The sequence below is a fragment of the Myxine glutinosa genome, chromosome 2, assembly GCF_964187855.1.
Source record: "Myxine glutinosa chromosome 2, kmMyxGlut1.1, whole genome shotgun sequence".
Lineage (NCBI taxonomy): Eukaryota > Metazoa > Chordata > Myxini > Myxiniformes > Myxinidae > Myxine > Myxine glutinosa.
In genome coordinates, this window is record NC_136262.1 from 271,824,995 (window position 1) to 271,840,878 (window position 15,884).

The 15,884-nt window shown below is 49.0% G+C and overlaps 1 protein-coding gene across 1 annotated transcript in view; it reads left to right on the plus strand.

The window, feature by feature from the left end:
- The window catches only part of LOC137420542 (WD repeat-containing protein 1), a 185,664-nt gene that overhangs the window by 20,839 nt on the left and 148,941 nt on the right, over positions 1 to 15,884 (plus strand). The window contains exon 2 of the mRNA XM_078772558.1: positions 93 to 214. Within this exon, the coding sequence (XP_078628684.1) occupies positions 93 to 214 (122 nt within the window). The remainder of the gene's footprint in view (positions 1 to 92; positions 215 to 15,884) is intronic.

A 15,884-nucleotide genomic window follows, 5' to 3' on the forward strand; every position in this document is an offset into this window, starting at 1 on the left:
CGAAAAAACATAGTGAACCTGACTAGTTGTGAAGAATGAGTCATGTAAATGTCCGTTATATTGTCTCTTGTCTCTGTGTGCGTTTTGTGCAGGGAGCGTTTTCTCCTGCCTGCCCAAAGTTGAGCGTGGTGTGGCTAAAGTTTTAGGAGGAGACCCCAAAGGGAACAACTTTCTCTATACCAACGGGCGGAGCGTCATTATCCGTAACGTCCAGGTACTTTGAACATCTCACATCTATGTGTGTGTGTGTGTGTGTGTGTGTGTGTGTGTGTGTGTGTGTGTGTGTGTGTGTGTGTGTGTGTGTGTGTGTGTGTGTGCATGCGTGGCGCCATTTTTCTCATAAATGGCTGAACGGATCTTCGTCAAACTTTCGGGCGTTCATCAGTGAGTGTCGGGGAGTGTTTCAGGCAAGAACATTGAAAAAAATTTTAAAAACAAAATTGGAATTTTTTTTTAAAAGTCTCTCCATTTTACTTTGTGGCTACGTGAAAGGTAATATTGAATGATCCCCGACCACATTCCTTAGTGGGCGTAGGAAGGTGTTTTAGCCCCCACCCCTTCCAAAAAAGTTTGGAAAAAAACCAGAATTAGATTTCTTCAAAATGCCAACATAATTGGAACAGCACCGGGCAACGCCGGTGCCCCTGCTTGCTGGTATTCTCTAAAGGACGAACTAGAATCTGTTTTCTTGCTATTCAAAAATATCTTATGTATTAGCTCACCTGGAACGAAGTTCAGGGGAGCTTATGCGATGGCGCGTCATCTGTCAGTCTGTAAACACTTGAAACTTATCCGAAACAGCTGATGGGATTGCGACCAAATTTGGCACAAATGATATTTGTTGTTGCCCCCCAAAATATTGTGAAAATGTGATACTTGAGAACAGCTGAAGGGATTTAAATCAAACTTGTTTATTTTTAGCATAGTGAACGATGGCATCTACCCGTTGTGGTACTAGGCGGGGGCATATTGGCGACACAGTCGCATTGTTATAGTTTTTTATTTATTGTATTGCATTTATTTTCATGAAACCATTATTTGTTGCATTTCATTGTTGTATTGCTGATTTTCCTTGTCTCGTTTCTGTGTTTGTGGGTTCGAGGAATAAAACCCGTGTTGCGGCCATCTGTGGTAAGCACCCTGGTTTTCTTTGCCCGCGCACGATGGACTGACCGCCAATTTTCGGCTTATTCGACTTGGAAACAGTTAAAGTAAACTATTAAACGTTAAAGTAAAATGTTAAAGTTAAAGTAAACTACACTACTCACAATAAGTTATGGATATTGGCAGGTTCTTCGGTGTGGTTGATTTTATGTATTAATTATGTTGAAAAAAAGTTGTTGGTCCTAACTCTATGGTTATTAATGAGTGTGAAAAAACACAGCATTCTTGATTTCAATACCCTAACCTTAACCCCTATAAAAAAATTAACTAACTCCCACAGTATCCCTAACTTATTGTGAGTAGTGTATTAAAAAGACAGTGAAAGCAAACTGTTCGGCTATCTGCCGCCCGTGTTCTTAATCACCAGCGACACGACAATATGTTGATGATGATGTCATCGGTGCCTTCATTATGACATCATAATTCAACAAGTACAACACTTATCCGGCCATTATGATTTTTTTTCCTTGCAAATGTTGGTCTGATGGACACAATTTTCACCATATGAGCGCCTCCTCCTGTAGAATATTGTAATGATAATCATGATGCCATAGGTCATGTGGTACAGGTGCAATCTTGGAAAAACCGAAAAAACGTTGTACCTCTATATCTCCGAAACCGCTCCATGGAAAAAATTGAAACGTGGCTCATTGGAAAGAACTCCATATGGGGATTAGGTTTTGTTAACGATGACTTCATTGGTCCCGTAATTATGACCTCGTAATTCGACAGGGACAACACTTAGTCTGATCAGTTTGAAATTTATTGAGCCTGATCTTGCAACAATTATATTGGAGAGTATAAATTTATGTCATCGCTCACGTGGTCTGGCAGCCATATTGGATCAAAAAAAAAATGTTCAAAAACAATAAGAGTTGGCTCACACCAAGTTGACTGCACAGGGTAAGTGTTCTATGAATACCATCCAGTTTAATTATTTGATTTATTACTTAAGTAATTTTCAAAAAGTTGCAGATTCAGATGAAATGGTTGTGGTTTAGTTATGCGATTAGCCAATTGATTAAGAAATTAATTATTTTACGATTATTATTTAGTTATTTTTTATTTGCTCAATCAATCAATCAATTATTGAACATTGCTCCTTCCTAATTCCGTCTTCATGTGCGACATGGCGCACGACATTGCGCACTGGATGATAGGTTATTAATTTATTTGGCATGGGGGCGGTATACTTTGAATGAATCTTTTGTTTTGTTTTGCATGACATCATATGCTGTGTATTGTATGCACACATATTATTGTCACGCGGACCCTTCGGTTAATACCAGGGCTCGCGGATGGACCGGAACGGATTTAATTGGAGGCGACGACCAACTTGGATTCAGCTATAAAACGCGGGAGGAAGAAGGGAAATGGAAGGCTGTGGCAAAAACACTTACCAGGAGCGCGCCGACCGCGGCTTCGATCCTGCGGGGAATTGATGAACCGAACTCGACAAACAAGATTTCAAATGTACAAAAATAAAGATTTATTAAACAGAACCCGAAACAATGAACGTGGCGGTAATCAAATAAAGGTCCTAATTTGGGACGTCCCCACAACTCTTCAGATACAGACGAGGGAATGCGAACTAAGGAAAAGAAAAACGTTCGGTATGGTGTGTAAGTGGTGTGCGGTTTAATCTGTCTTGTCATCTTTCAGTGTATCGTCCACCATGCGGCTCCAAGCTCCACTCGTGCTCGCGCGCCCCCAGGCCTTGCTCCAAACTCCCAAGCACCCACGAGGTCCCAAAGCACCAAAAGCACCGCGCGTCCAACGCAAGCCAGCGGCTCCACACGAGGTCGATCTCCAACACGAGGCACAAAGAGACAGGAACGGAGAGAACGCAGGTGCGACTGCACGCTACCAGCCAAGCAAAAGGACGTCCAAGTGAGACAAAGGAATGTGCCAGAAGCAAGCGAACTCCACTCGGGCCAGGACCGGGACTGCGCAGTCTTTTTATAACCTTCGGCAGTGACGTCGGCCTCAGCGCGCCACCCAATCAGTGCCCTCCACAGGCCTGGAGCGTGGTCATAGCACGTGCTACTCGAGGCCTAGTGGAGGTGTAGCCGGCTGCAGCCATCATCGGCGGTGCCCCGAACTGGTTTCCTTGCCTGTTCCTTCCGAAGTCACTGTCAGGGAAGGGAATTATTTAATGTTGCGCTAGGGACCTAACTAAGTGTCTACAGGTGTGCATTGCCATAATGGACAAAGGTTTGATGACCAGGTGTGACACACAGGGGCGTTAATCTTAATCCCTATACGATCTAACACTCAAACATCCTGGTATGTTCACAAGCAGACATCTTAACCCGACAAATCGCCTAAACACAGAACTTATTACAGGTAGATTCCCTATCGCGACAGTCGAATACCTACCTACACAGATCTATCTGGCTCTAGATATTGCGTTACCCCCAGACATAACAGCCCCCAACCTGGAACCGTAGCTCCTGCTAGGTTCACTGCAGGCGCTACCATTCCAGTCTTAACACTTACTGTCTCACACTTAATTAACCGATGAAATAAATCAGGAGGGCTGTGGGAAGTGAGTTGGACTTCCTTCCTGTGCTCCTAAACATGCTAATCCCCTTAACAATCATGCAATCAAATATGTACATTGGTCTTATTCGTTGTTCCTGCGGAGGGAGGAAACAAACAACATACAAAATCTACTTAATCACAAAACTTAACCTTACAAAAACTCACAACTCCAATAAACATTTGTACATACCGCGGTCTCCAGACCGCGTCCCCCGGTGGATTTCACAAGACACAACCTTACCTGCGGGGCCATTCCCAATGCGCCCCTAAATTTCCGCGGGCCCTGTCCAGATGTTACAGGTGAGTGACATGGCTCGGTGGATTTCGCCCTCATTCGTACAACACAAACCCCTTAACCACTCACTAATTCCGTCACTCCATGCACACAAAATCATTTCAAAGCACATATTTCACCCCCCCTGCAGGACCATGGCATTGATGTCATTCGTGTATGTGCATCATTTCTCTACTAGGAAGCGGGGGAGGTACCGCACAAGTAAGATGGTGGGGGTGCTTCAGGCTGTGGTGCCCGCAGTCCCAAAACAAGTCAACCGACTTACAAGTTCATTGCCCCCCCCCCCCCTTACCTCTTGGCCCCATGGCAGCCCAACAGCCCTTTCCGCCGTTACCCCGCCGGTGAGGGTCTCCACACACCAGGCTCCGTTGCCTCCTGCTGCCGAGCAGCTCCACGGGTCACCGGTGGTCTCCTTTACCCCACGGCGCCCAACCAGACCCTCCACCAACGAGCTCCAATTTCCAGATACCACTGGCTGCCAGGGGTAATTGCCGCAGAGGGGGGCAGCAGGCATCGCTCCTCAGAGCCTGAACTGTACCTCCGGACACACACACCTTCCCCACCCACAAGATCCCAAAACGCACTTCCTCCCCCGCTGCCATTCAATTCTCAACACAACTCAGCACAATTCCAAGCAGATGTTACAAAAAGATGTTACAAGAGTTTTGCCATGGCCTGCCACATGTGAAATCCCATTCACATTGAACCACATTTCACAATAATCACAATAATCACCACTCATTCTCAGTTTCCACTCTCATGACCACATCAAAACACATAACCACAACACTAACAAATACCACCCACAAGACTCTGTGGCACACATTCCATCCCCCTCACCGACCATGTCATCACTCTCACCCGCCCCCAACTCCAAATTACATGTCCCCAATTTAAATAGCAAGTCCTGGAGCCTGGGACAGTAAACATCAAGGCCTTACCTCTACCTTGATTTGCAGGTAACTACGGTTGGTCAGGTCCAAAGTGCAATCCACCCAAACAAATCCCAAAATTTCTCCTTGGACCAATCAAATTTTTCCAAATTTCACTTTTGTCCCCACTACCCTGGCAGGTATGTGGGTCCGCATCTAACGGTGATCATCACTACACAACTACCTGTGGCCATGACAGCTCCAAACCTCTACCGTGCAAGGGTCATCGGGACAAGGTGAGCAGTCAAAACGCCAAAATGGCCCATGAGTGTCCATAAGGGTGCGACCCACCATCCATCCTTTGGCCCCCCTGCGAGGAACACAGCTGCACTAGCCCCAGCTGGCCAATGTGGTGAGCACCTGCTGCCTCAAACACTACCGCACACACAACCTCGGCCCTGGGGGAGACGGTCGCAGTGCGTGGCATTCCCCTCACGTCACCTACGCCACCATCATCCCCCTGTCCACAGAACTGCAGCCCCCAAGTGCCCACCCACACTTGACCACACCAAGGTCCAGTCAACAGCCATGCTCCACCAGGAGACCCACCCAGAAGACATGGTCCACACACCTCGGACACCCATAGCACCACGTTGACCCCCAGAACCCCAACTCCATCCCCATGATCCCGCGTCCCAAATATCGGCAGTCGCCCCCGCAACCAGTTGAAAGCTGTGTCCTGCTACCCTATCAATTTTTATCACAGCCTCCAACACTTTGGTCTACACACCTGGATCAATAATGGCATCACTATACAGTGTCCACCATTTCTCTTCACAAAATTCACCCTTAAATTTACATCTAACCCACAGATTACCCATGCCAAACATTTTTTACATTTTACTAAACTCACCAAAGAAAGATGCTATGCCATACACATACACATGCCAGCCGAGCATTGCCCATATGCTCGGCTCGTTACCAATTCCCGATTCATCAAACCCCATGGCTCTCTTCCCAAACCGAGAGTCCACAAATCATAACGAAGCATCTGTGGAAGGTCACTCACACCATCACGTTCCACAGATGCCCCAATGGTTGTCCGGCAGGCTATCACCATCCCTGTCCATTTGGTTTGACCCGTGTCCATAGCCCAGCACAGCATGGCAGGTCACCACATGCTGGCTATCCCAGAGTCTCAGGGAGAGGGTGTCAGGCCGCATGCCCAGGTGGTCACTACATCAGGCCCAAGATGGCCATCCGCGGTGCCACCACCAAAGCGTGACCCACAACACCTCCCCCTAGTGGTCCTCAATAAATGCCATCCCATGCTTGAGAAACCACCTCGGACCCCCTGGAGGTCTTAACCCCCAACAGGGTCCGGTGACCCTGCCAGCCCGAGCCACCAGCTTGGGCTGCGCCCCGACGGACAAGGGACGCCACACTCCACCAGACCCCCGTGGGGCCCAGGTCGTACCATGACACCCATGGCTGGACCCCACGTCCAAATCTCGCCAGCACAGCCCCCCAGCTGCCTGGCATCCCCAAATTTACAAAGGGGCAAATTTCCCCCGAGGCCATCTCCCATGACCTCTTCTGGTCCAAATTCCACAGCCCGGGAACCAACTCCCTCCATGGCTGTTCCAAATCAAATTCCCATTTAAATGTAAATTTATTTTTTCTTTAAAAAATATTAATTCCCACCTGTGCCAAACCGCAGCTGCAAGTAACATCTCCCTCAGGTTGTTCTGCCCCTCCCTGCAGCTGGTCCAAATTCCCTACGGGGACCAAATCATCGGAGGCTCTATCTCCCGATCCCTCTCTGTCCGAATCCAGCCCGGAGCCAACACACTCCCCCAACTGGTTCTGTAATTTTGGAGCCTCCGTTACCAAATCGTAGTGTACGGTGAGGGTCCCCTTGGTCACCACAACCTCCTTCTCGGACCGACTCACCTCATCCCCCAAACTCCTTTGGGCCCGATCAAACCCCACCTCTATGGGACTGTCCCGGGTCTCCAGCCGCTGGATCAAATCATTCTCATCACCCCCATCATCATCACAAATTATTTCTGGCCCCGACAGGCCTTCCCCAATAAGTACCCGGTCCGGCTCCATTACCTGGACCCCCAATAACTCTACCCCCTGTTGCACTGCATAACTGCCCTCGTGCTGCACCACTCCAAATTCATCCCCCTTATGTGTTGGGGCATCCAGCCGGTCCCGATAAACCTCCAGGCCACCAGGTGGGAAACATTCCCCATTACCATTTCCACATTCCAAATTTCCTTTCCCATTCACCTGTGGGCACGCCACGCTCACCTGTGGACACGCCCCATTTACCTGTACGCATTCCCCATCCACCTGTGAGCACTCCACATTCACCTGTAAATTTGATTCAATTGCCATTCTCGGCTCCTGAGCCCCATCGGCACCATTCTTTTGTTCTTCCTTAAATTCTTCATTCGCCTGGGCATCCATTTTGTTAATCATCCGGTCAATTGTATTATTTATTATATCCATTTTTCCATTTATTCCCCGAATTTCCCGAAGCAATCGATCCAAAATCTGGTCGTTTATCGGGGCCATCCCAACGGCGAGGAAAGCTCCACCACTACTCTCTACCTCCACTACTTCTGACTCACTCCCAACGCTTCCCACATCTTCCATTCTCCTTTCCTCCGTACCGCTTACCTCTTCCATCTGTAAAGAAGGGGTTGCTTCTCCGCGCGGCTTTTAACAGGAATAAAATTAAATTTAATGGCGTGCCGTTCGCGTCCCGTAAGCCCAATGGACCATACAAAATTTTCACCTCGGACTAAAAAAATTTACATTCAAATGGCGGGCGCGATGTACGCCCGACCGTGTCGATGTCTCGCCGCGGACAAAAAAAATTTGTCCGATGGGCCCAGATCCTCACTCTTGACACCAGTTGTATTCAGTGTTCAATCCCACTACTGATTACCAGTTGTTGCGTGGACCCTTCGGTTAATACCAGGGCTCGCGGATGGACCGGAACGGATTTAATTGGAAGCGACGACCAACTCGGATTCAGCTATAAAACGCGGGAGGAAGAATGGAAATGGAAGGCTGCGGCAAAAGCACTTACCTGGAGCGCGCCGACCGCGGCTTCGATCCTGCGGGGAATTAATGAACCGAACTCGACACACAAGATTTCAAATGTACAAAAATAAAGATTTATTAAACGGAACCCGAAGCAATGAACGCGACGGTAATCAAATAAAGGTCCTAATCTGGGACGTCCCCACAACTCACTTCAGGTACAGACGAGGGAATGCGAACTAAGGAAAAGAAAAACGTTCGTTATGGTGTGTAAGTGGTGTGCGGTCTTATCTGTCTTGTCGTCTTTCAGTGTATCGTCAACCACGCGGCTCCAAGCTCCGCTCGTGGTCGCGCGCCCCCAGGCCTTGCTCCAAACTCCCAAGCACCCACGAGGTCCCAAAGCACCAAAAGCACCGCGCGTCCAATGCAAGCCAGCGGCTCCACACGAGGTCGATCTCCAACACGAGGCACAAAGAGACAGGAACGGAGAGAACGCAGGTGCGACTGCATGCTACCAGCCAAGCAAAAGGACGTCCAAGCGAGACAAAGGAACATGTCAGAAGCAAGCGAACTCCACTCGGGGTAGGACTCAACTCGGGCCAGGACCGGGACTGCGCATGGAGTTCGGCGTGCTCTTTTTATAACCTTTGGCGGTGACGTCGGCATCAGTGCCCTCCACAGGCCTGGAGCGTGGTCGTAGCGCGTGCTACTGGAGGCCTCGCAGAGGTGTAGCTGGCTGCGGCCATCATCGGCGGTGCCCCAAACTGGTTTCCTTGCCTGTTCCTTCCGAAGTCACTGTCAGGGAAGGGAATTATTTAATGTTGCGCTGGGGACCTAACTAAGTGTCTACAGGTGTGCATTGCCATAAGGGACAAAGAATTGATGACCAGGTGTGACACAGGGGCGTTATGCTTAATCCCTATACTATCCAACACTCGAACATCCTGGTATGTTCACAAGCGGACATCTTAACCCGACAAATCACCTAAACACACAGAACTTATTACAGGTAGATTCCCTATCGTGACAGTCGAATACCTACCTACACAGATCTATCTGGCTCTAGATATTGCTTTACCCCCGGACATAACGTTATTTTTATGTGTTACATACCTTGTATACATATTGTGCACATGTTGTATTATATATACACATGTTATATGTGACATGTTGTGCAGTGGTATGTTGTATACACACGTCTTGTGCGTGACATAATGCACACACACACACACACACACACACACACACACACACACACACACACACACACACACACACACACACACACACACACACACACACACACACACACACACACACCCAGACATGCACCCAGTCCTGCTCCTGTAACGTTCGTGGTTTGGCCCTTTTGGACTGGTCAAACCTCAACTTTATATGCTGCTGCTGGGTCTCTACCTGCAAACGTGTAGCTGACGATGAAGGATTACCCTTGGTAAAGCCAAGGCGATCGAGCGGGAGTTGTAGTTCCCTTCCCAGCATCAGCGACGCGGGGGATACCCCTGTTGTTGTGTGCTTGGAGGCCCGAGAGTGTAAGAGTGTTTGCAGGAGAGCTGTTTCAAACTGCAAACCTTCGGTCAGGTAAGCACGGATGCCGTTCTTTAGCGTCTGGTTGAGGCGCTCCACACCTCCATTAGCTTGAGGATGATATACGGCTTTTCGAATGTGCTTTATTTATAGCTCTCTCTGCCAGGTAAGCTGTAAAGTCAGCAGAAATAAATTGGGGCCCGTTGTCTGTGGTAATGATATCCGGGAGACCCGCATGATATCCGCAAACAATGAATCGAGCTTTTGAATAACCGATTGAGTGGTGACTGACCCCAGCGGCAAAGCTTCAGGCCACTTTGAATGGAGGTCCATGAGTAGGTAAGTGGCATGGTCTGGTGCCCCATGCAGTTCTCCACAGAGGTCCACCTGGAGATGTTTCCAAAATGCAGATGGCCACTGTATAGGGGATAGAGGGGCAGGAGTTGGCTGAGAGGATTTTCCGCTGAGGACACATGCAGTGCAATCCTTGACCATCAGTTCGATGCCGTGATCGATGGTGGGCCACCAGACAATGTCTCTGCAGCGCTGTTTAACTTTCACTACTCCAAGGTGTTCCTCATGTGCCATTCGCAAGACCTGCACTCTAAGGGATACCGGAATCAAGGTTTGGTGACCTCTGGCAATGCAGAAATCCTCCCAGCAGGATAATTCTGCCCTCACTCTGTAATAGGGTAACAGCTCCCCTTTAACGTTTGACGGCCACCCCCCTCTAATGTCGGTACAGAGCGTGGTAAACAGTGTCGTCCTGGGAACCTTTACAAAGTGATTCCATGGAAACAACAGTGGACAAGGGTGCCTGAAGCATTTGCACTAGATCAGGTTCGGTGTCTGTTTCCTGCTGATTCGTTGATGGTAGAATGACCGCTCTTGACAGAAGGTCCGCAACGGTATTCTGGCGTCCCGGTGTGAATTCCAACTTAAAATTGTACTGATTCAAGCGGTCTGCCCACCTGAGTAATCGTAGTGGTTTATGTCCTGAGCCGCTGGTAGTCAAAAGTGCCGTGAGAGCTTGATGGTCTGTTCGCATCGTGAAGGCTCTGCCGTAGAGGTGGAGATGCCAGCGCTCATGCCCAAATGCATGCCAACGCTTCCCTCTCACCCACCGAGTACTTTTGTTCAGCCGGAGTGAGGGAACGGGAAGCAAACACTACTGGCTTCTCTACCCCATCATGAAACTGTGACAGTACAGCACCCAGTGCCACCAAGGAGGCATCACAGGTAACCATCATGCACAGGTAACCATCGTGGACGCTGTGAGACTGAAGTGCGCTAGAGTGGGGGCAGAAGTGAGCTGATGCTTAAGTGTCTGTACAGCGTGGCTTCAAGCCGTGGTCCATTCCCAAGGTACATCCTTTTGAGGAGGTGGCGTAGTTGCGCTGTAGTAGAGGCAAACTGTGGGAGGAAGCGGAGGTAATATGTGGCCATACCCAGGAAGGAGGCTAGTTGGGATACTGACTGTGGCTCACGAAGGGCAAGGATGGCGTCAACATGTGATAATATAGGAGTGATGCCTTGCCCTGAGAGCTTGCACCCCACAAACTCTATCTCTGGAACCCCGAGGAGGCATTTCGCAGATTTGAGTGTGACGTGATGGGCAGAGAGCTGACCAAAAACTTGTTGTAGTCGAGCATCATGTTGAGGCTGGGTGGCGCCATGTACCACAATATCGTCCAAGTAGTTTGACACCCCAGGTATGCCGGCTAGGAGAAGAGACATTATTTTCTGAAAACAGCTGGGAGCCGAGCAGAGGCCGAAAGGCATGCGCTTGTAACGGAAAACCCCCATGTGCGTGACAAAGGCTGTGAGGACTTTGCTGACGCTGCCAGGGGTACTTGTAAGTAACCTTGCTTTAAATCCAGTTTTCTGAAAACAGTGGAGCCATGGAAATGTGTGGTGAGTTCTTCTGCGGTGGGCAGGGGATATTTATCCGGAATGATGGCCTTGTTGACTGCCCGGAGGGCCACACACAGTCGCAGCTCCCCAGATTTTTTCCATGCAACGACCAGGTTTGAAATCCAAGGGGATGCATTGATGGATTCGATGACGTCAGAGTCGAGGAGACGCTGTAGTTCGGCCATGACCTGGTCCCGGAGAGCGAGAGGTACCCTCCGCAAGGGTTGAATGACTGGTGCAATAGCAGCGTTAATTGTAGGCTGATGTACAAAGTTAAAGATGCACCCCAGGTCTGAAAACAATGCAGGAAACATGTGGTGCCAGGTGGTCGTGACCTGTAGGACATCTGTGCCACAGGAATCAGCCAGCCGAAAGTGAAGACTGTGGAATAAGTCCAGCCCCATCAGATTGGCACCCATTGTGGTGATGTAGAAAACTGAAGGAGCAGCAGTGTGGTTTTTGTACCGCACTGGTAGGCTGACAGTAATAATAATAATAATAATAATGCATTTATTTTATATAGCGCTTTTCAGGGAGCCCAAAGACGCTTTGACAGAGTGCAAAACATAATGCAGAGCAAAACATAAAAACAATTGCAAAAAAACAAGAATCAATAGGGAAATATTCAAAGCAAAAAGGAGGGAGAAGGAGAAGAGATAGTCAGGGGTTAAATGCTGTGGGTTAAATGTTGAATGCAGTGTTGAACAGGTGGGTCTTGAGTGATGTTTTGAATGTGGTGAGTGAGGAGGAGTCTCTGATGGTGTGAGGTAGTGAGTTCCAGAGGGTGGGAGCAGCGAAGGAGAAGGCCCTGTCCCTCCAGGATCTGAATTTGGTCCGGATGGGGGGGGGGGGGGGGGGGGGGTGGGGGTTGGTACCAGCAGAGCGGAGGTTGCAGTTGGGAGTGTGTCTGGAGAGGAGGTCAGCCAGGTAGGATGGGGCCAGGTTATGGAGGGCTTTGTAGGTCAGGAGGAGGATTTTGTACTGGATTCTCTGGGAGATGGGGAGCCAGTGAAGCTTGTAAAGGACGGGGGTGATGTGGTCACGGGTCCGGGAATGGGTGAGTAGACGGGCAGCGGAGTTCTGAATGTATTGGAGTTTATTGGTGATTGTTGAGGGTGAACCATAGAGGAGGCTATTGCAGTAGTCCAGACGGGAGGTGATGAAGGCGTGGATGAGGGTTTCTGCAGCCACGGAGGAGAGGGATGGACGGAGACGGGCGATGTTTTTCAGGTGAAAGAAGGCTGTCTTTGTGATCTGTTTAGTGTATTTGTCGAAGGAGAGGGTTTGGTCAAAGATGATGCCAAGATTCCGGATGTGAGGGGAGGTCGATACTGGGATACTGTCGATGTTGAGGGCAAAGTTATTGGTGGTTTTTATGAGCGTTTTTTGGCCAATGATGATTATTTCAGATTTATCATAGTTAAGTTTGAGGAAGTTGATTTGAAGCCAGGATTTTATTTCAGTGATGCAGTTTGTCAGGATAGAGTGGGTGGCGGTGGAGATGGACTTGGTGGAGATGAAAAGCTGGACGTCATCGGCGAAGCAGTGGAATTGGAGACCATGACGGTGGATTAAGTGACCGAGGGGGGACAGGTAAAGGATGAAGAGGAGGGGGCCAATAACTGAACCTTGGGGGACACCTTGGGGGAGGGGAGCAGTGGGGGATTTGCAGTTATTGATGGAGATGAACTGGCGTCTGTCAGAGGTATGATTTAATCCAAGAGAGGGCAGTGCCAGTAACGTTAAAGGTGGTTTCAAGTCGGGTGAGGAGGATGGTGTGATCGATGGTGTCAAAGGCGGCGCTGAGGTCGAGGAGGATGAGAATGTTGAGGTTGCTAGCGTCAGAGGAGAGGAGAAGGTCGTTGGTGATTTTGAGGAGAGCAGTTTCAGTACTGTAGTTGGAGCGGAATCCGGATTGGAATGTTTCATACAGGTTATTGGCAGAGAGGTGATGTTTGAGTTGAGCGGCTACAGCGCGTTCCAAAACTTTCGACAGAAAGGGTAGGTTGGAGATGGGTCTGAAGTTGTTTAGGGTGTCAGGGTTTAGTCCAGGTTTTTTCAGAATGGGGGTAACAGCAGCAATTTTGAGGGATGGTGGGACGATGCCTGTAGACAGGGAGGAGTTTATTGTTGCAATGATAAGTGGAGAGAGAGCAGGAAGGGAGGCCTTGACAAAGCTGGAGGGGATGGGGTCAAGAGTGCAGGTGGCAGTTTTCATTCCTATGAGGAGTTCAGAGAGGTCAGTAGGGGAGATTTGGGAGAATTGAGACAGGGGATGGCAGGATAAGGGGGGGCAGGTGGTTTGAGGGCGAGCGGGTGCGGTGGTGGTCAAGCTGTTGTAGATGTTTTCAACTTTGCGTTGGAAGAATGAAAGGAAGGAGATGCAGTTGTCTACTGTGAATGACTGGGTGGTGGTGTTCAGGGGGCTGAGGAGTTTGTTTATTGTAGAGAAGATTGCTTTTGGGTTTCTGGAGCCAGAGTGGATAATTTGAGAGTAGTAGGCGGAGCGGGCGTGGGAGAGGGCATCTTTGTAGTGTTGTAGGTGGTCCTTGTAGGCTTGGGAGTGAATTGTGAGACCTGTTTTATTGCGGAGTCTTTCAAGTTGGCGAGCACGAGTTTTCATCAGGCGGAGTTCAGGGGTAAACCAGGGAGCAGAATGGGTGAAAGAAACTGTTTTGGTTTTTATAGGCGCAATTTGGTCAAGGCAGGAGGAGAGGGTGTGGTTGTAGTAGTCAGTGAGATCAGAAGGGTTGTGGAGGTCAACGAAGGGAGAAGTGGACATTTTTTCAGAGTGGATGGCTGAGAATGAGGTAGGTGAAAGCGTTTAGCTTACGGAAGTTGATAGTGCGATAATGCCTTGGTGTTGGGGCGGGGATGTTGATGGTCATAGTGATGGCTAAGTGGTACCCAGCACCCAGTACCCAGCACGGTAATGTTGGTGTTGCCATAACCCGACAGAGCCACTGCAGTCTGTTTCAGAGGAATGTGCAAAAACAAATTGTCATAAGTTGCCTTATTGAGAATCGAGACCTTGGCACCTGTATCAACCAGAAGCAGAATCAAAATATCATTCACGTAGCATCCACAAGTTGTGAATGCAGTGACTGGCTGGGACACCGCGTTGATTGCGACTGGTGATGAAGTTGCTGTGCCAGATGTGGTAGCTGATAGGATGGGCGATGAACGGCAGCACCGGGCAAAGTGGTGCATTTTTTTGCAATTCCTACAGCGCTGGCCATTTGCAGGGCACTCCGGGGACCGGGCTGCATGTCCGAGTGATCCACAGTTAGTGCAACGCCGGGAGGTACTTTGAACTTTTTGTACAGGCACTTGTGCTGTAGTATCCAAAGATGGCGCTGTGGAGGTGTCTGCCAATGTACATGACGCTGCTAATGCCACTTCCATTTGCTTCGCGATATCCACCGCTTTCCCCAATGATAAATCATCAGATTCTAACAGCAGGCGCTCCCACAGCGGAACACAAGATGTTTTTTCAATGAGCTGATCCCTTATTAACTCATCCTGCAGTGCTCCGAATTTGCAGTGTTGTATTAGCTCTCTCAGTGCAGACACAAATTGGATCATGGACTCACCCGGCCGCGGAGACCGCTGACGAAACTGAAAGCGATTGAGAAGAAGACTCCGCCGAGAATTGAAATGTGCAGAAAGTGCATCCAACGCTGCTTGGAAAGTGTCGTTCGCCAGTTCGAAAGTGGAGAAAATCCGCTGGCCTTCCGTACCCAAGCTGTGAATAAGAATGGCTCACTTACGTGGGCCTGCCGTGGCTTGTAAATCCAGCACAAGTAAGTACGTTTCAAAAGACTGATACCACCGCCGCCATTGTACTGTGGGCTCGCCTGGGACCAGCAGGAATGGTGCCGGTGGAGGTAACAAAATATCAGCCATCCTCGTCGCCATTTGTTGTATCCAGTAATCACACGAAACTTACTGCTTGCGAACGTCAACGGTTTAATCACCAATCAACCAGCCTTCGGCTTCAGGCCTCATGCCAAACCGCGTGCCTCTCTCAGCTCCTCCCACACTTTCTACTCCAAACGTCATTTCCGTTTCCGATCACGTCACTCCCATATTCCAAACATATCAATTATAAACATGTGAATTCCAAACATAACAGCAGCCAAGAAGGCTGCGAAGAAAGAGGTAGCAAAGGCACAGGAGGCATGTAGGAAAATGTTCGGAGAACGCTTGGATTTGGAAGAGGGTCAGAGAGCAGTATTAAGGATTGCAGAGCAGATAGCGAAAGAGAGGTGTGATGTGATGGGGGTGAGTTGCTTGAAGGTTGAAGTGGGACAAATCGTTGTGGACCCAGATGGAAATAAAAGAAGATGGAATATATATGTGGAAATGCTGTTGAATACAGAGAATGAATGGGGATGGCAACATAGAGAGTAACCCAGTTTTAGTACCGGCAGAAAAGATAACTGAGAAGGGAGTTGAGGAAGCGATAAAAGTAATGAAGAGTAGAAAAG